The 20,652-nt window shown below is 42.5% G+C and overlaps 2 protein-coding genes across 9 annotated transcripts in view; one reads left to right on the top strand and one right to left on the bottom strand.

Moving 5' to 3' along the window:
• LOC135905526 (uncharacterized) overlaps positions 1-11,693 on the bottom strand; it is a 42,081-nt gene extending 30,388 nt beyond the window's left edge. For 3 of the 7 annotated variants that reach the window (XM_065436472.2, XM_065436477.2, XM_065436475.2), the window contains exons 1-7: positions 11,478-11,691; positions 11,208-11,297; positions 10,576-10,681; positions 10,256-10,409; positions 9,239-9,286; positions 7,096-7,188; positions 2,551-2,680 (exon numbers count right to left, since the gene is read on the bottom strand). In XM_065436472.2, coding sequence (XP_065292544.2) covers positions 2,551-2,680; positions 7,096-7,188; positions 9,239-9,286; positions 10,256-10,409; positions 10,576-10,681; positions 11,208-11,295 — 619 coding nt within the window. In that variant the 5' untranslated portion in view covers positions 11,296-11,297; positions 11,478-11,691. Of the gene's footprint in view, positions 1-2,550; positions 2,681-7,095; positions 7,189-9,238; positions 9,287-10,255; positions 10,410-10,575; positions 10,682-11,207; positions 11,298-11,472 lie in introns of all 7 variants that reach the window. The other 4 variants (XM_065436476.2, XM_065436473.2, XM_065436478.2 and 1 more) reach the window with 4 other exon arrangements.
• Positions 11,694-11,883: 190 nt separating this feature from the next.
• trus (programmed cell death 2 like trus) lies at positions 11,884-20,652 on the top strand. Of its 2 annotated transcripts, XM_065436480.2 has the most exons (7): positions 11,884-12,187; positions 12,883-13,055; positions 14,294-14,637; positions 14,716-14,815; positions 15,784-15,900; positions 17,214-17,371; positions 20,445-20,652. In XM_065436480.2, exons 1-7 carry the CDS (start codon positions 12,086-12,088, stop codon positions 20,579-20,581), a joined length of 1,131 nt encoding a protein of 376 aa, XP_065292552.2. In that variant the 5' UTR covers positions 11,884-12,085; the 3' UTR covers positions 20,582-20,652. The 2 variants fall into 2 exon arrangements, with proteins under 2 accessions (XP_065292552.2, XP_065292551.2); XM_065436479.2 differs by having other exon boundaries at positions 14,294-14,815.

The raw sequence follows: 20,652 nt of genomic DNA, 5'->3' as shown, positions 1-20,652 counted from the left end.
ACGAAATGTTCTCTTTGCTTTTGATTGCCACTATTTCCTTTTCTTTTTTCCAATGTGGGCAGCACCGCGAGTATGCAGGGTGCTTCCCTTCACAATTTACACAGTGTGGAGTGTTCTTGCATGACTCGGACAGATGTTCATGGTCGCTACATTTGGCACAGGTTAGTCGGCCACGGCAGTTCTCAGAACTGTGGCCAAACCTTTGACACTTAAAACATCGGAGGGGATTTGGGATATACGGCCTCACCCTGATCTTCACATAACCTGCCTCGATTGTTTTGGGCAGAACACTTGAACCAAATGTAAGAACAAGATGCTTAGTCTGAATTTCTTTACCATCGCGCCTCATTTTGATTCGTTTTACACTGATCACATTCTGGTCACTCCAGCCTTCAAGTAGTTCAGCCTTTGTCAGATCAATCAGGTCACTATCTGATACAACACCACGGCTGGTGTTCATGGTGCGATGCGGTGTCACCTTCACTGGAACGTCCCCAAAAGAGACAAGATTCGGCAGCTTTTCAAATTGATTTTTATCTCGGAGTTCTAAAAGGAGATCTCCGCTTGCAAGTTTGGTTACTTTAAAGCCTTGGCCAAGAATATCGGTTATTGATTTAGACACTAGAAAAGGAGAGATCATTCTCGCTGACTTTGCGGTTTTCTCCAAGTGGATGACATGAAATTTGGGAAAGTTTTCATTATGACGACCATAGAACCTAAATACTTCTTCGGTGCGCCCTCGTTTATGAGGGCGATCAGGAAGGGGTGGAAAAGAACTTGCCATAGATATATGCGGAAATTCGGCAGCACTGCCAGCCACCCACCATGGAGCCCAACAAGGGGACGCTGCAGGACCGTGAAAAGACACGGCCTGCACGCGCCAGCTGTACGACACTACTATAACCAAGTATGTTATAACCAAGGTTGGCTATACCACACAAGGTTAACCCTTGCTGCCTGGGAAAAGTGGAAATAAAAAGGAAGCTAGGAGGAGACAGGAAAGACCGAAAGCAAGAGAAAGACGAAGATTAGAGAGGAGGATAGGAAAAGGCAACTACCGATTTCCCCCAGGTGGGTCAGTCCGGAGGTGCCATCTACGTGAAGCAGAGGCCAAAGAGGTGTGTTGCCTCCGCCGGGGGGCCTTAAAGGTCCATACAACCGGCATCGGCTCAACCCCCAGGATCCCCCTTTCCCCGGACACGGCTAAGCCGCGCACGGCTACACGCAGGAGGGTCCAACCCTCGTGTGCTCGGGTACGTGGTGTCGCAACACACCAAACGCCTGCTTACGCAGACACCCCTGCGGGGACATTGGCTGCGTTAACCATTCACGTTAACCAAGTCCGAATTAACAAGGTTTTACTGTACTCGATGCTAAGTTAAAGTAATACACAAACATGCATAGCAATCTTTTTTGGATGGCAGCAAATAAGTCAAAGACCGGGTTCTCCTCAATGTGGGCGCTGGTGGAAATGCCACCCGCCACTCCAGTTGACAAGTCAAAATTTTCCATCTTTTTTCGCAATCCTCGGGTGTTTTTTTATCATGTGGAAAAATATTGGAAAGTGACGTAGAAATATAACAAAAATCACACTTTTCTAATGCACTGTTGACAAATATCGCCTAGAAAATCAGGTGTTGGAAGGTGCCTTCGGACCGTGGAGTGTCATTTTCCATTGGCACAATGCCGCCACACTAGCACCATCACAAACAGGCGAGATCTGACCTTCAAATAACTATAGCACTGTAAATAAAGCAAAAGAAGTGAATCAAAAAAGGAAAAGAAAAATAAGAAACACTAGCATCAGAATTCATTACTGCTGCCACATGGATAAAGAAAGCACTACTATTGGCTGATGCAAACTTGAATTGCTAGTACTACATGTATCGCACGCATTTTTACAGGTACAAGCTGTGCATTCCTTTGTCCGGGCAAAGACTGGCAATGGTTGTACTAGGATGTATCACTGGCTCGGGTTAGCTTCATGAATGCATCCAAAATGCAAAATTGGCGAATCTACAATTCAAAATGGCAGATTGGTCGTGTTAGAAAAATAAGGGAGAGGCTCAATCACAAGTGCACCCTCAACCCATGGTCACAAAATCTCACCCCTCAAAAATTTCTAGAGGGAACCCTGGTCAATGGGTACTTTTATAATGCCTTTACTAAAAATTTTTGTAGTTTGCAATTTTTTTCATTTGTTAGTATGTTTATTCCAATTATGTTACTCCAAAGAGCACTGTGATGTGGAATAAATTGCTAAATCAAAAATTAAAATCATCACGAGTGAAATTACTGTAATACGAGTTGGCTCACAAGTCACAAAACATAAGTGCGCACAAAGAACGCCACTTCCTTTCCCACAGTAACAAGCAACAAAACCTGTGCCTTTCACATGCACAACAAAAACACTTCAAAGCGGTCACATTTCCACATCTTGCTCTGCAGCATGTTGACATCATTCAAGATAACGAAGCTGCCAAGTGCAGCTGAATCATTTTAGTGTTTCTTCAGGGTGACTTCGAACTACAAGCACTGTCTTCAGCTTACCATTGCCGTACATGAAGCTTTCAGTCGTGGGGAACTTCATGTCACGGCGTTTCTGACTGGCTCCACGTCTGTTTGAATACTGTGAGCTGCCAAGCTGCTCAACATTGGCAGGAAGCTCCATCAGTGGCTTCTGCAACACAATAACAACAAAGCACAGAGTTAATGATGACCTCAGCAAACTAATGGCATATTCTAATCGTTCGTACCACACTCCAACTCAGTTTGCAGAAATGCAGAGCCCTCTTGGGATTGGAGCAAGAGAGAAAAGGCAAGAGCCAAGTGACCGGAATTCTGTTGAATCTTGCTTACATTCCCAGCTCAAACGTAACAGTGCCTCCTGGCACTCCGAATGACCAGGCAAATGCAAATATGTAATGAGCAATTGATTTTGATCAGCCGAATATAAAGCGTGCTACCAGAGGGCTTGAAAGTGACCAATTGAATGTGCTATAAATTGCAGCACCTTACATTTTCTAGTCAGAGGTTTCAAAACAAACTGAAGTACGCAAAATAGAGGGCCTCAAAAACTTGTTCCTTTCCCCACGTTTTTGTCAAGAAGTTCACTGAATCAACAGGAAACTCAGCAAAAGTCTGCAAACTGCTGAGCTAAAAAGCAAAGAATATGACACAGCACAAGTTGTTTTAAAGCTTTTCTTTAAATATTTATCCACACTCCACAAGCCTCAACAGATAAGAAAAGAAAGTAAAAAATGCCTCTTAACACTACAGTAAAGGCAACACCCAATTCATTCAAAAACAGCGACTATAATTTATGTAGGTGTTCAAGTCCTAAAGAATCCTGCAGCAGAGAACTACAAATTCATTTTGGCCATTCCTGCCATCAAAATGCTATAGATAGGAATTGAACCTTGTGCGCTGCTTCAAAATATCTGAGCCACTGAGTCATCATGACTGCTTCAATTTTTTTTTGTAAATCTGCACACTGCCTGGTATACTTGGAGAGTATAAAAAAAACTTACGAAGAGGCCAATTACCATGCAACAAGTGAGCAAAAAAAATGATAGTTTCACCTGCAGGGAGAAGCACTGACAGTGAAAGCAAGGTTTAGCATTGCGCTTACACTCCTTGTACAGGGTTCTAATTATAGGCTGGTCTGACTAGTGCAGACACAACATATGCAGGTGCATCGAAATTTCTGGCACCTGCTTAAATGTCATAGCCCCTTTAAGCGTGACCATGTCATGCTTAAAGGGGCTATGACATGGTCGTTCAATCAATCAAAAAGCAAGCTTTATTTAAACAAGTCAGGTAATGTGTACAAAAATAGTTGGACCAATAGCCTATGTGGCTAGTAGCTGGTCCAATACACAAAAGTAGATATACAGGTCAACCAAATACATATCTGCTCAATGAGTAAGAACATTTTTTTTTTTTTCGTTCGTCGTTCAACAGCCCTCAGATTATATTTGTAGCCGAGAGTACAGGGTGAATTATGGTTACACACACAAAGAAACTGGGCTCTCCATTGCACATTTTAACCCGAAACTTCAATGTGAAACCACTGCCTCTCAACTCCTCCCATCAACAGCAACCACCATTTTGGCAAGGCTGTGTGGCATCAGAAACTGAGGGACTAACTCAGCGTTGTCTGCTTTAAAACAGTTTGAGACCACATTGGACGTCTTTCTCCACATGCCCTAGCACCCAATGATGTAGCAACAATGTTGCCACTGAATTGTGCCAGTAATTGCTTCACTTGAACAATGCAAAGAAGTAGCAAACCAAAGATATGCGGCAAGACACACATGCAAAAACGAGACGATGCATAGCATTCATGACACATTTTCAGTTCCTGCAATCACTTCCGCTGTTTGCAGTGCACAAAAGCATGGACTTCGAGATTAGCTTCTGTTACCCGAGGGAGCCGTTTCTGGGGGTCCCCATTCATTTCGTTACCATTCAGTGTCACCAGACTGCTTTACTGTTTAACTGCAGCATTAAAAAACTCAAATATAAATGTTCTACTGCATTGAATGCACTCAAATTTTGCCTGTTTGCTGTGGGACATGAACGATTTAACATTCAATGCATAATTTAAGCTAAATGATTTGGTGTCATTGCCCTTTTAAACACGTCCTGTAGGGCCTGTAATGGCATTGCGCAGGAATCACTACGGTGCCCCTAAAGTGCCGTGCCGGTAAAATTACATCAATTTCAGGTTTAAGCACTGACATTGTTTTGAGCTTTGGTATTTAGTAGCTTCAGAAGAGAGACAGAGAAAAATTTATTTACAGAAAGGCACAGCTATTGCCTGTGCTATAGCTCGTCTTGGCCTGCTAACCTACTCAGGAGAAAAGGGACAAGGAGGAAAAGGACTGATGGATGATGACGATGATAGAAGGAGGAGGTGTGTACACACAAGTCTACAACATTGCAGCATCTCTTAAGTCTGAAAAAATTTTAAATAAAAGCTATGTTGTCTTTCATGACATTTGTTAGCAGCAATTCTTAGAAATTCTGAGGAATACTTCAGACAAGAATGTAATACCTAGTCTGAGCAAGTTTGGCGGTTGAATAGTAGACATTGACCTGGCGTATACGGCATGCATAAATATATTGCATACATGTGCCTAAAGATATTGTATTTATATGAATCTAGGCCAACAGTTTTTTTTTTTTTCACATAATCATATTCCAAACTCTAGGGTCGGCTTAGATTCGAGGATTTTAAAAAACATGCCAGTTTTTCATTGTAACTGCCAAATATGGTGCATAGCTAGCGCCATCTAGAAAAGTCAGTATCGCAGCCGCTACTAGCCGTGCCAGTAGCCAACCGTACACAAGCGAGGTCGCCAATTTGACCTGTGTCATGTCGGCCGTATCGGTGTGAGGGCGCGGTGTTATCGTGATGGCACCAAGCAGGATATGTCACTACAGTGCTGCTTTCAAGCGAAAAGTTGCGATAGCCACAGAGGCATCGTCGAACCTTCGCTCTCACACCTGGCGGGCTGGGTAGCTGCAGCGTGGGACGACATCTCAGGTACTTTGATCGTGCACGCCTTTAAAAAGTGCAGCATTTCTAATACACTTGACGGTACCGAAGATAGTGCACTGTTTGAAGGTGACAGTGACAAGGAACACAGCAACGGCAACGTTGATAGAGCTCTGCACGTTCAGATTCAATAAATGCTGTTCGCATTTTGTGAACACTGTCCTCGCTTTTTTCGTTCGGCCTACATTAGAGGTAATATATATATATATATATATTTTTTTGGCTTCGGACTTTAGGGGGTTGGCTTAGAATTGGGGTCGGCCTAGATTCGAGTAAATACGGTATGTGGAACCTCATGGCAACACCAAAGTCAAAAATTCACCTGAAGTGTCCTTACAATTGCTATCGCAATAAAATTATACAGGCGTAATATTAACAGACAAGAGATTGGTGCAAATTAGAGAGCAAAGAGAAATGGCTGATATATTAAAGATGTATATATATATGGGCAGACCATGAAATGTGTAGTGCAGGTAACCGACAGGCTGTGAAAGTAATAGAATGGATACCAAGGGAAGTGCAGTCAAGGACGGAAGAGGATTAGGGGCCAAGATAAAATTGGAAAATTTGAAAGCGTTGGTTGGAGTCAGTTAATGCAACACAAGTGTAATTGCTAGGCTTGTGCAAACATTCAAAAGAATATTTTGCTATTCGACATTTTCTATGTTATGAATTTCAGTATTCAGATATCTTGAAGTATTTGAAATGAACGAACATAAATTTGAAAACATGTACAATCGACAGCTTTGCTTTTGTCAAGAAAGTCGTGCTGCCTTGAACAAGGTTCACGGCCAAGATGTGCCAAAGATGAATAATGTGTTTGCAGTCACAGACCGTTCTTTTGGACCTGCTCGATTACTCAAACATTCCTGTGGCACTTCCACATTCTCTGTTGAACCAGTACATAGTAGCAACAGAATGCCGTAGAGTGTCTTGGTCAATATTTCAGACATGATCCATGCACATGATGTTGTATAAATGGTGGCCGTGAAAGGAAGTTGGTGCCCCTCAGGTTGTCTCACTTCCCATGTAAAAAAATAAACTGATTTTAGGGATGAAATGGCTCCTATATTGATGGAAAAAAAAAAGGGCCCCCTTTCTATTTTACAGATTTATCAATTTCTGGCTATTTACTCTGTCGATGTTTTATGCAAATAACACAATTATTCTAACTATTCATATCGAAATTGTTCCTATTAGCTTCGACTTCAGCTTTCGAACTAAAAAATTTATATTCACACAAGCTGATACTAACTGAACATTACTGGGAAGGGCTTTAGTTCTGAAGTGGACATAAATTGGTGATGAGCCTGCCTGGTGTATATGCCACGCTTCATACAGTTAGAGCAGATGGCAAACAAGAAAAACAATGGCAACAGACGCAGCGAAGAAGGAATGAGACCGTAAAATACAGACATGTGGATGCACTAAATACTTGCCATCTAGCAAAGCCTGAGCAAAGCAATGGGAGCCAGGTTCACTGACTTTTGATGAAATTAAAACCAGAAGAAATATTAATATAGTCAACTCGCCCTTGTGGGAGTGGAGAACTCTACTGGTGTGTGAAAATGGCCCGCAGTCTCTGGATACGCCGGTCCTGAAGTCAGGCCACTGCTGCGGCTTGCCTTTATGTTCAAGAGACAGCACACAAGTATGAATATATCAACATAAATTCACTTTAAAATGTACATAAAAATACAACGATTACAATACTCCCAAATGCAAAATTTGAGCACAGCTGTATATGCATTTTCATTTCACTATATATTGGCTAGTGCGGACAATCTCTCCTGTGCGGCATGTTGCAAACGGAGCGAGTGAACGAAGTGTGACGCGACTGCCTCGCTAATCGGGAGATCGCAAGAAGCAGCGTGTGGGCTCGATTCACAGCAGCCGCCACAGACAGGCCTCTGCTGATGTAGCGCTTTTGCTTCCATATGTGGTATCGGTAGCATCATTGGTGAACAGATGGCGCATGCTACTCTGGCATCACCTTGTAGCCACTGTCGCTGCAAAGCCCACCTTGTATGGCACTACCCTTTTCCTCTCATGCTTTCTCCATACCCTTCTTCTCACTTTCGACCTCATGGTTCCACTACACCCTTCTCCACTTTCCTCATTGTGCTCTCTTCGCTATTGCCGTCTTTCATCCTTTACTGTGCTCGTACTCTCGGTTACGAGAACGACAAGGGATAATGCAGATGCTCGCCACAAGAATGGGCGCCTAAGAGCTGCACTCTAAAAACTAGTGTTCTTCAAGTTTCCTCCGGTTACAGACATTGTGGCACAATCACGTGCCCAAGGCAATCATGTAAACCAATTTTTTCTCCCTTATATGTGTACATAGTATAACTAACTGTAAAGTATGAAAATGTCTATGGTCGTTCCTTTCATTTGTTCACTGAGCTGAAGCTCATGCGTCTTTTTTTTTCATCGCACAAGAGGAAGATGAAATCTTCAATAGGGTGTCACGTTTGCAGTTGCAAGTGCAACTGTTTATAGGGTACCTACATGTAACCCATGCTCTACAATATATGGAAACGTAATGCTAGACTCTCAGTACAAGGGTCCCCATGATGGGTTCAATGAGAAACACTCAGAATGTCTCACACTTCGCTCAACATTAGCCCTTCAAAAATTTTTGTTTTGGTTTTATTTGAATTACTAACATACAAATGCAACTTCACACATTGTTGGTCACTGAAAATGACTTGCAATGCATATCCCTCACTTTCAATACGCAATCATTGCCAACAGTGCGTGTCTATACAGTGGTTGCTACAGACCCCATCTCTCTTGAGGACTCTAAGGGTCTGCAGGCATTTTTTACAACAAATAAACTAAAGATGCACACCTCTCATTTCGCTAAAACTGCATGAAATGAAGACATTAAAGCATATGTCCTGACAACTATTTAATGATAACTACTTGCAGTATTTTATCAAGCTTTCTTTTTTTTTTTCCACATCATCACACACACTGGTATTCTAAGCCACTTCTCTGGAGACAAGTGCCACTGCTCTACTGCAGAGACTAAACTAAAGGGTCCTGCGACATTATTTTGTCATTCTCTCGGTTACAAGAATGACAAGAGACAATGCAGATGCTCGCCACAAGAATGGGGAATAAAGTTCATCGTAGCATACCATCACACACATTGGTATTCTCAGTCACTTCTCTGGAGACAAGTGCCACTGCTCTACTGCATAGACTAAAGGGGCCCTGCGACATTATTTTGTGCAGTTTATTTGGTCTAGTAGGCTAAACTTCCAACTTTTATGCAGTCATTTATGACTTTTGGATGCCATGCACATATGTCACTTGTGTGCTTCAATGTACAAGAGATTATTTATGCCTGCATCATTTCTGAATTCAAATCTCCATTACTTAGCCCCATTAGCAATTTTCAGTAGTGCTCAAAACATACTACAGTATCTTAATGCAAGAAACAATTTGTCTGAATTAAAATTATCTTTGTACTTAATCAACTCACATCTGCAAAATGTGTGAGGAATAAATGCTGCCATGCATCAGCCACATTGTGCATCTAAATACATGCATGTAGTCAACTATAACGTTGAAAGTACACAAAGATGTGTAAAGTGCAATGTCCATGTTTGCAAAAAGCTTTTGCAAGTCATGGTAAAGCAATTATGTATAATATACTAGACTCACAAATTTGTAGCTGTCCCTGGCAGTGGAGTTTTTAGAAGACCACGGTCGCTGCAGGTTTTGAAACAAATTATGTATAAGTAACATACTCATGATAGTGCACTCTATGTTTCTACTAAACATTGTCTACAGACATGCACTTACGTAAAAAGAGAAAGCTATATTTTATTTCAGTGAGTGATACTAATGCTGGTTCTTGGAAGCAATACTAAAGGCCCAACCACATGTATGCTCGCCGGCACATGCACGCTTGCATGTATGTGCCGCTCCTTATACGAATTGTGATTTGTACCTACAAGAGACAGGGGCCAGTGTACATTCGGCTTGCTCACTCATAGATGCCATGGCAGATGCTGTTTCATAGCTTGTTATTGACAGTCATGTTGACACTGCTTCAAAATGCTGCAATATTAATGAATTTATTTGTTCTCCGTTTAGAGCCATTAAATCAGAAAAGAAAAAGCACTTGCTCACATGACAAGACACTGATAGTTGATTTTACCCTGTCGTAGGTGTGTAGCCAGGTGCATGGGAACGCAAGGCAGTCTGAGTGCCAATATTTCTCTAGAACAGATACCCATGCTCACAACACGCTTCGACGCACGTGAGCTGTGCCTTACCGCCTGCACATGCGTGGGCACGCAGATGCGAGCTTGTCCATGTCAGCAAGCATACGTGTGGTCTGGGCTTCAGTATGACTGCAACGTTTGACACCATTGTAATATATGGTACCCTCAAACATGGTCAGTCCACACAAGAGAAAAATTTTCAGCCTGGAGACTGGGAAGAAAGCCCAATAGCGATTCCATACACAGTGGTTGCCATGGTAAGCAAAGCTTACATTTTACACAGCCAAGTAGTGCCTATTACTTCTCCCTCATTGCTTTAGTTGATGCTACATTACCTCGTCACCTCCCTATGCTGGCACCAACAGAAAAGTTCTGCTCCTAAGTGCTTGTGAAAGCCCTTGCAGTTTTTTTTTTTTTTTACAATAATTTGAGAAAATCCCCGTGGACCCACCTTGCGGTAAGGGTGAACCTTCCAGTGACAGGGTCTTTGTACATGCTGCTTGCGTACTCTCACTGGTCCTGACTTCTGCTCGGCAACCATTTTCGTCACATGGGCCGTCGCAGCATTGTAGGCCGCATGTGCAACAATGTCTTTGTTGAAGCCCCTAGTTAACATGCACAGAAGAAAAAAATAGTAAAAACCATTACCTTCTGTCTCTTTTAAAAGCCTTCGAGGAATGTAAACTGTTGACTAGCTAGCACACTAAAATCAGACGGCACTCAACATAAGAAGGAAACCGAAGTGACCAAATGCTCTGTGACCATTCGTACCTCTGTAGGGACACCACTTCGGGCATACTTTCCAAAAACTCAGCCAAGGTATCATGCCCAAAATCCTCAAATGGTACGCACGTTCCCACAGTTGCCCGGTACTCATCTGTTGAGGCAAAGAACAAAGGTAGCGGGTACGTCAACAAAGCCAATCCAGTTTACCATTAGCGACAGCTAACGCCTCACCTCACCAGTTATCAAATTTCCGCGGATAAGTGCCAATAGGTTCGGTTACATGCGTAATTCAAGCAAGAAGTTGTTTTGTCAATTATAAAAGCTTTTCCTCAGGCACCCGCAATCACGGCTTTCGGCAAATTCGGATTCAGCTGACGCGTTCCCGGAAAACTAACAGTACAAACTCTTCTACAAGATTGACTGCACATCATAGCGATCGAACCAATGCCGAAGGTTCCTCTAAACGATGGAAAACCAAGCCAGTCAGAATAATCGCATCTTGGATAACGACAGCACGCACTATTGAAACACACGCAGAGAAGGAAACAAGACAAGCGCTCAGGTTCTGGCTAGCTACCTTGCATTACGCCGACAAGGCACAATGTTAAAAAGTGAAACCAATAGAATTTGAACTGCATCTCTTAGCTAGAGGCCTCGTCATATGGCCTCGTACTCACCGTCAAGGCGTCGCAAGGTGAGACCGTCCTTCTCACTTGCGAGGATGGAGCTCAAGATTGTTTCCACCTCATCCCGGTCTGTGGCCATCTCTGCAAATCACATTAATGAGGAAATGTTTCTCAGCGACAACCCTCTGAGCGAGGACCAAAGACTTCGCTAAAAAAAACTGCATCGCAATTAACTTCACCAACCACGGTCAGGCTGTGTTATTTCGTTTAGAAGTCATTACAAACATCAAAACAAAGGAGTTGTGGTAGGGTTCACCTCACCAAAGCGGCACGAAGACAAGTTTTGCGGGACGTTCCGTGTAATGTAAATCAGTTAATAACGACAGCATAAACATGCAGAAACGGACAGAATAGCAGCGGTTTACGCAGACTTAGACTTTAGCGGCTGTCAAGACATTCAACACAACTGAAACAACCGCTCATTCGCAACGGCCGGCAACGGCTCAGCGCACGTGCTTTTAGCTGGCTCCGTTTGGACGCGTTTTCAGACTTGACGTGACACGCTTTACTGTTTAACACCCAATAAATGATCATAGAGTGATATATAATTGGATCATTTAGTGACTGTAGTAAACAATTTTATATGCGAATGGAACTTTTACAATAAAAAACAAATCTTTAAAAAATAAATAGGCTAATCAAGTCAAGTCAATCCATTACTTCTGTCGTCTGCTGCGCTATGGTGTACCATAGCTGCGCGTCGCAGCATTGCTTTTGCTTCTTGTCGAGCTGATGCTCCCTCCAAGTCAGCGCACACCTCGTAACGATTACTTTGTCTAAGATGTAATGTTTTATTGCTTTTGCGTACTATTACAAATCACTTATAGCTGTGGACTTAGCTCATCTTTAGACACGTGCTCGTCGGCGACATGGCTGCGACAAGCCAGCACTACTACTACCTCGGCATGGTAGATGAACCAGTCGGAAACGATAGCACGTCGTGGCAAACTAACAAAGTTGGAGGTCTACCCGTGAGTGTCCAGTGTTGGCTTTAACTGTTTCATTTTTCTGAAAGTGGGCTTTTGCGAATGTTTATTGATCACTGGTGTAGAACAGCAAAACAATTCTCAGTCACTCTTGCGTTTGTCTTTTTTTTTTTGTAATCAATACATGTTTATATGTACCTGTTAGTTCAGGAAATGTATGTGCAAGCACGAAAGCTGGAACAAGGTGAAAAGGAAAATGCAGACTTGGTGCGGTGACGACTTCGTCTTGCGGCGCTCGGCCCTGCGTTACGCAATCAGATTTCATGCAGCGCGCTAATAATTGCCCCAGGGATCGAGGTTACATACGTACAGCTACGGATGATCGCATAATCGCGCATGTACAAGCGTGGATCAACGCCCGTGGCGAAGAGCAAGTGGGTTGGGCTTGTCGCCTGTGACACCCTAGCCGTTATTACAATTGCTACTACATATTCGAGCTAACGTACAACGGGCTTCTGATGGTGCAGGAAGTTTTCGCTATACGAAAAGCTCGTTGTAGTGAACTTTCCCCTAAGTGGAAGCAACCATGTGCCCTCATTGTTCAGTTGCGTCTGAAACGCAGAAGTTCCATTATTAGTTCCACACCTAAGCCAACCCAAATTAAATTTGTTCCACATAAAAGAAATAGTGAAATTCTATCATCGCGAGTAGCGTTTAATTTGCTGCCTTTCCTGTTGCAGGACTGGACTACGAGTGCCATGAAGTCATTACCAGGCCTGGAGTGCCCTCGGTGCTCCAGGAATATGTTGCTAGCAATTCAGATTTACAGCCCTTTGGAGAAGAGTGAATGGTACCACCGAACCATATACATATTCTGCTGTATTAATCCAAGCTGCTGGAACAAGCAGGAGAGGTACCTTGAGTTTACTCATTGTCAGGCAGGTTGGTTCACACTGTTATGATGAAGATTAATGGGAACTAATTTAAAGACAAGAGCCGAAATAATTGAACAAATGCTCCCTTCCCGCTAACTTATACTGAAGTTCTTGCATCTGCTTCTGCACATGCATTTACAACAAGCAAACAACATTCATGAAAGTGAAGCTATTGTCGCATATGCATACTATCATCTCAATTACACAAACCAATCCCTTCTTATCAATGTAGAAAGCTAGATGTACAATTTCATGTGCTGTCTTATGTTGCAGCAACACCTTCAAGCTACCTTTTGCTGGAGTTATTGTTGAAGAATTTTTATAAGTAGGGTTCGGTGTTTTTTATTTAAACTAAAGGAAACAAGAAAACAGTTCAGGAAGTTGTTTATATAGAATTCAGTTTTAACTAAAAAGGCTCAGAAAAAGCAAATTTACAAGACAGTAATTGGCGCGCAGCTGTAATCTTCCATGCGCTTTGATACAAGGACCATGGTCACATCAATGATACATCTGCCTGCCCCCCAAGCAATTGTTACTATTTTTATTGTTTACACCCGTTTCACATGCCGCTAGAATGAAAACTGAATGTTTATGGAGAAAATGATATTCTTCAACAAAACTTTGGGGGAGGGGGTAGTGATGAAAGTCGAAAAAAGTGTGCCAAATTGGGGAAAAATAAATAACGCTCAATCCCAGTTTTAAGTACCTTAAACCAAGGCCAAGCTGAAGTGCTATTTTACCATCATATAATTTGTACATATATACAGCCCTACATTATGAATAACAAATATTGCGTTTGCAAAAAAGTAACTAAAGGCCAATTGTGTTTTGATGTTTAGTGAAAAATTTACCCCTTCTTAAAGGGCCACAGTACTAATATTTGCTCCAAAGAGAAAAGTCCAACTGCAAAGTTATTACGACGACCACGTAACGGGAGACGAAAATGCACAATGAGACAAGGACCTTGTGTGTTTCATCTCACATTATGTGCTGGTTATAATAATGCAGAACTAATTCACTCAAAGCCACACCTTACTTGAGCAAAAGTTCCAGATTTCAATCTGTTTGGTTTGCATTAACACGATTTCAGTTTTCAGATTTCAGTTTCTTGCAGTAAATTTCCAGTTTGGTATGGTAAACAGCTGTCAGTGGGCTATAATATGCACAGTCTAGTTACACTATCCTGAGACATCTCTCTCTGAATGTTGTCTTTCAGCTGGAAGGTTATTAGAAGCCAGGAGCGTTCATCACAAGCAGAGGAGACCACTTCCCCTAGCAGATCAAAGCCTTCCATGTCGTGCGATTGGTTGGAGGGCCAGGATGACTGGGGTGACGACTTGTCTGTTGCTGGGCCGTCACCTCAAAAAATGTGCCGTGGTAACACTCAAGATCTGGAAACGAGCCTGGGCTCGCTGTCTGTATCACCAAGGAGTACACCAGGTTCCCCACCTTCAAACAAAGAAGACTCTAATGATTATGAGATGGAAGAAGTAGCTTCGGTTGAGCCCGAGCCCCTGCAAGACAGTCAAGCACTGGAAACCATGAAGGTCCTGAGAAGCAGTGAGCGAGATCACAAAGAAATGTTGAGGGGTTTGCAGCGGCCGAGTGCATTCAAGAGTTTTTACATTTCTGTTGTAGAAGAGAGCGCATCACCGGGTGAGACTGCGGCTGATGTGCACGCCAGGAAGTTGTTGCAAGAGTATGAAGCAGGAGAGGGAAATGCCTTCCGGATGCCCAGGTACTTCATTCACTTCAAAACTAAGATGCTGCAATTGTGGCACGAGTGCCTTGCTTTATCGCATCACAATCATGCCAGCAACAATGCAGTTATTGAAAGTTTACATTGCACCTTTTATGTTTGCGCATGTGTGTGTGTGTGTGTGTAAGAAAGAGAGAGCGCTTGGCTTTGTTTCATGATCGTTGTGAAATTAGAAAGTTTGGAAAGGAAGTTGCAATGTGTGGGTCTGAGTGGCATTGTATTAGCACAATGTAGTCTTGAAAGGTCTGCAGTGGCGTTTTGCATTGCACTGTGGCATGAGGAAAGGAAGTATAGAAAGAGCCAACTGCAGCATTACCTATAGTTAGAGTTGCCACCTTTACCCCCCCCCCCCCCCCCCGAAAAATAATAACGGTACCTATTTGTGAGGAGGAGGGGGGAAGATACTACTGCATTAAAAAAATAGAAACGATGAAAACAAGAAGTGGCGATATGCCAAGTATGACTTTTGCATAGCGAGACTTTATTGAATGAAATTCATTTATTTATATAAACTATGGTGCACTTAAAACTTTTGTGCTATAGTTGCAAGTGATTTATTTGTAAGGCATATCTACAAACAATCCAGCTACGGCCACTTTTCTGCACCATTCCAAAGCAGAGTTTAGAGACTGACCTCAGTTCTAGGCTGTGATGCTGTCCACTGAAAGGCATGCACATGTGTGCTGATTTAAAGGAGAACCGGAAAAACGACGACTTGGGTGCCTGTACGGGGTCCAGCCGGCACTGTGAGGGAAAATCCAACTGTGCCGGTAGAAAATCGACCAGGTGGCAACCCTACCTGTAGTTGGTCCGAAATGCTATGCTAAGTGTAACATTTACATCCTTTGCAGACTTGGATGTCTCGCGTTTGTACCTTGTCTGCATCGTGAGCTATGTGCAAACAAGAGACCAATTAGTGTTGTAACAACTGCTACATATTGTTTCAGCAAAGGGCAAGGATGCATGACCTACGCACAGGAGTTGTACGAGAAGGCATACCACAGCGACGTCATATTCCACAGGTTCCACAAACGCTTGCGACGCTATCCCCAGCAATTAATGAGGTAAGGTTTCCACTGGGTAATAACATCTAAGGTGCAGGTAACAGTAAAAGAATTTCTCATTTAGGAAGGACAGAAAAAGTAATTTGAATCGACATGTTTCAACGTTTCAATTTGCACTCCGATGGTGTACGTGCACACCTACGTTGGTGCATAGGGTGGGTGTTGTTTGGGCACCTGGCAATGTAGGTGATGAACACCACGAACATAATCAGTGGCAGTAAAGTAAGGGGAAGAGTGCACAACAGGAACAGTGATTAGTGTAGAAACTTGACAACTTTTCACCACTGCTTGTAAAGATGCCTCTGTTCTGTGCCAGATAAGAATTATAAGATCATTGCGCAGGAAATCGAATTGTTTGACTAGTTAAATTAAGTTGGAAAATTAGCCGTAATCACACAAGGTGGCAGATCAGCCATATGATGTCAATCCAAATGCCTAAGATGAACCAAAAAGGAATTCTGTTCATGTGGAATCTGTGCTTAAATTCTTACACGATAGGATATTGCATTGGGTAAAACATGACCTGTTGTAGCTGTCCAGTGGTTATGGCATTCCGCAAATGAGCCCGTGCTGTTACAGTGGAGGTTGAATTCAGAAACACCCACAGACTGAGATATCAGTGAGTGTTTGCATTCTCAGGGCACATTTTTTTTTTTTGCATTAGAGGGCAATAACAACTGCACAACTTCATTCAATGTATATTTATTTTTATCTGAGCAAAAGGAGGAACTATTCCAGCTCTGTCTTTTACAGCTTCCGTATGTGAACTGGTATTTGTTTCCAAACTAAAGCTAGCTGAAAAAGGTAGCAACGTCACCACAATGTACACCACAGGTTAGCAAGTGAGCACAGTTTCAAAACAATGTTATTACTAACAAAGGCCGATGACGAAAACAAGTAATGCATACGCACTACACCATACAGGGATTCCTAAGCTGTAAATCTATCCTGCTGCCATGCAGAATGCCTAATATGGCTCTCATTGTCAAGCTTGCAATTGTAGGGCCAGACCATAGGCCCAAAATGGACTTTAGATTAACAATTTGAACTCCGCTGCATGCACATATGAAAAAAAACAGGGCCGCGTTTTTGTAGCGATGCCTTTTCCCGATGCTAATGCCTTTCGCGCTTTTCGCATTCATGAGTGGTCAAGAGACACTATGCCCCAGGTGGAGCGTCGAATGCAGCTACTCACAAGCACGAAAAGCGCCGAAAGGCATTAGCATCGGGAAAAGGCATCGCTACAAAATCGCGGCCCAGAATTCTCTTCAGACTTCATTTTTCTTTACTTTTTTATGGTGAAATTTGTGAAGGTTCTGCTGGGAAGGAGAACCACTTTTTATTTGTCCACCACCACCATCGTGGGAGCCCAACAAATGCGAAACATGTGGTGCTCGGCGCTGCTTTGAACTCCAAGCCATGCCAGCCCTCATTCCGAGCTTGAAGATTGAAGGTTGCGATAAGGTGCGAGGTGAGTTGGCGCTTCATCCATTAGCATGATTATCAGTTTGGACATGCTGAATTGAGCATTAATTATCTGTGCCACACTGCCTCGAAAATCGCTAATGAACAAAGTAACTGCTTTTTACTCGATCCACATTAAGTGCAGACATTGGCAACTTCTTTCCAAGTCATTGCAAACTTCGGCATTGTCCAGGTAATTGCAAATAGATTTAGGGCATTCAAGCTTAAGGTTATCAGCCAAACTGGATTTCGACATTGCTTATTCACACATTTCAACACAATGCACTGTATTGCAATCTCGCTTTCATTTAATGCTGCGAGCTCTGAATCACCATGCTTTCATTTTTTTTTTCGGCATGATTAGTTCACTCCTCCCAAGGAGGATGCTATTTTGAAATAGACAGCTCCCTGCGCAATAATAAATAAGAGAAAACTATGTTCATAACTTGAGGCAAAGCGAAAAAAAACACCCACAAAAACAAGAGAAGGAAACGAAGGCACAGCGCTGCTAACAACTGAATTTTTTTATTGCACATGGTTACCACATATATACTATCGTACAACAGGCCAATATCGCGACATAGATTTCTTTCCGGCACTATCGTTCGCCGCAATCTGCTACTGCGATAGGAACATAATTTCTTTTTTTGACAGCGACCACAGATGGGCAACTTACAGAGTTATCATTTCTAATCATTTCAAATGCCTCGATGATCTCCCTAGTGACTTGATCTGGGTTCCTAGATATCACTTCTGATTTGTCAAACAAGAGTTTACAGCCACAACATGAGCAGTGCGTGGCTAGATGACTAGTCTTTACCAGATTATAAACATTGTTCGAATGTTCCCGTAAGCGATCATTGAGGCACCTTCCCATCTGACCAATGTATTCCTTCCCGCAGTCTAAAGAAGTGCGGTACACCACTCCTTCCATGCACGAAACAAACGCTTATCGGTGTTTTTTATTGCAGTCACGGTGCCTCTTTGTAGTATTGTTAACTTTCGCGCACTTTCGTGCATGCTACAAACCAGACAATTTCAAAAGGGGCCGAAAAGACATCAATGCCAACACGATTCCCAATTTTCTTCATATTATGGCTAGCTTGCTGCAAGTACGGCATGACAACCACTTTTCTGCTTCTGCCTCTCTGTTGAGCAGTGGAATCCGAGTGATTACGTTTTCTTAACGTGCTACCAGCCACTGCTGTCAGCAATTGCAAGGGGTAGCTAGCTGCGCCTAGGTGCGAAATTTGGTTTTCGAAGCTTTTGGAAGGATTTTGGAAGAGCGTTTTTAAAACAAAGAATAATGATGCCCCGCTTAACTAGTTTGGAATGGGCTGATGAAAATGGTAGAATGGCTTTCCTCCCACTGGGCTCATAGCACCAACACACATGATTGTTTGAAAAAGCAAGCGCAAGATCTAAAAACCTAATGAACGTATTAGCAGGCTGTTCACATGACAAAATAAGAGGTTGGAGGCACTCGCAAAAAACTGCACAAACAGCAGACCTGGAAGAAGCCAAGCATCCATTGTTGCATTGTAAAAATATTAGATGATCATCGAAAAACCTAAAAACTTCTGCAACCTCTGATCTTTTCAGACTAGTGCCTCTTTTTTTTCTTTGCGCTTGGTCTCAAGTTATGCAGTACCAACTAGCCCACCAGTCTGTTCTCTTGTGTGTTCACAACTTCATTCTTCAGTTGTCCCCAACAAGTACCAGAGCAATGGACGGGCACGAAAGTGAACTTTTGTACTGCTAACTCGATTTTGATAAAAGTTTGAGCGTTTATTCAGGACAGTATTTAAGGCCAGGTGCCAAATTTTATTATTGTGGAAGAATTTTTGAAAGTGTTGCTAATCTTGAATTGTTGTAGTTTCTATAGTGGGGCGCAAAAACTATTGTTCTAAAACGACAAACAATTTTGGCATTCTTGTGCATAATATATTATTAGAAAGGCCAAAACTGGTTCAATTGAAAAACCTGATTTGTTCAATTTCCACAGTACTTATTCGGGAAAAAAATTGCAGAATTGGCTTTACCGGGAATCGAACTTCAACCTTGCAACAAAAATTTCAATTTTCAAATAAAAAAGAATTGTAGAATCTGAAAATTTTAGTCCAAAATTGCATTCTGTATAAAATGCTACCCCAGTAAGCACCCTACCAATAAGTCTACATTCTCTCATACAGGAACCAATTGCATCTTTCATAACTAAAATTCTCCTGCAGTTTATGTTGGGCCTTCTCCTTCAATTCAGCTTTGTTCTGTGCCAATAGCTGCAAGCTTTTTTTCTTTCTTTCCAAACTTTTTAGCTGTGAAGTGCCTTGGCTTTTGCCCATGATTAGCACTGTCTGGAAAAAATTGCAGAGTGATCACATAATCAGCGCATAGGAAAGCCAAACAAGATACCCAAATGCAGAGCTTTGGTTCGGGTGAAATTAGTGCTAGGAGAAATGACATGAAATGGGTCCTGGGAGAAGCGGCGTGAAAAAGTTGTGGTAGCTATATAAAAAAAAAATGGTTGCCTTTTTTTCACATTGAGCGTGATTATAACTGTGAGCATCAGTCACCCTGCAGTATCCTTTCTTGCTCCCTGCATCTGCAGATGAGTGAACCGTGACGAGTCTGCGAATGTGGTGAAGCTGCAGAAAATTGGGACATTCTCGTTTTCATGGAGTCACCGACTCCTGAAAAAATGCTATCTTGAGCATTTCTGCTGCGCTCACGAGGATAAAATTTTTTTGGCACATTCTCACATGGTAAAAGAACCAGAAACTGCCATAAACTGGAAACGAATTTTCTTGGCTGAATATCTTAATTACTTGCACTGTGTCCCGCCTTAAATTGTCATGAGGGCTGTAGGAAAAATAAAGCGACGCTGGGTGAGTTAGGTTCGTTGTAAATCTTTTTACAAGTACGTGCATGACGAGCTCAGCCTGTGTTCCATATGGAACTGGTTAATAAAGGTGTTGCAGAGCGTTTTAACTATGTGAAAATGACATGGAGTATCAATGTTGACTACTTTACTACGCTGCACATGTTTGCAGCATTGCACCAATTGCTCTTGTGTGTTCCAGGTGCACCTGTAGAGTTTGGGACGGTGGTCGTCTATTCGTGCAGTGCAAGCTGCTGGAAGGAGGGAGACAAATGGCAACCTGAAGTGGCACTTGTTCAGCGAGATCCAGATGCCGTATTTTGGGAGGCTGACTTATAGCAAAATATATAGCATTTCTCAATCTTGTGTATGTTCACCTCTAGCAGAACAGAATACTACTTTTATTTCTA

The sequence above is a fragment of the Dermacentor albipictus genome, chromosome 3, assembly GCF_038994185.2.
Source record: "Dermacentor albipictus isolate Rhodes 1998 colony chromosome 3, USDA_Dalb.pri_finalv2, whole genome shotgun sequence".
Taxonomy (NCBI): Eukaryota; Metazoa; Arthropoda; class Arachnida; order Ixodida; family Ixodidae; genus Dermacentor; species Dermacentor albipictus.
The sequence above is the reverse complement of the archived record's forward strand: the minus strand, read 5'-3'. Positions and strand labels throughout refer to the sequence as shown.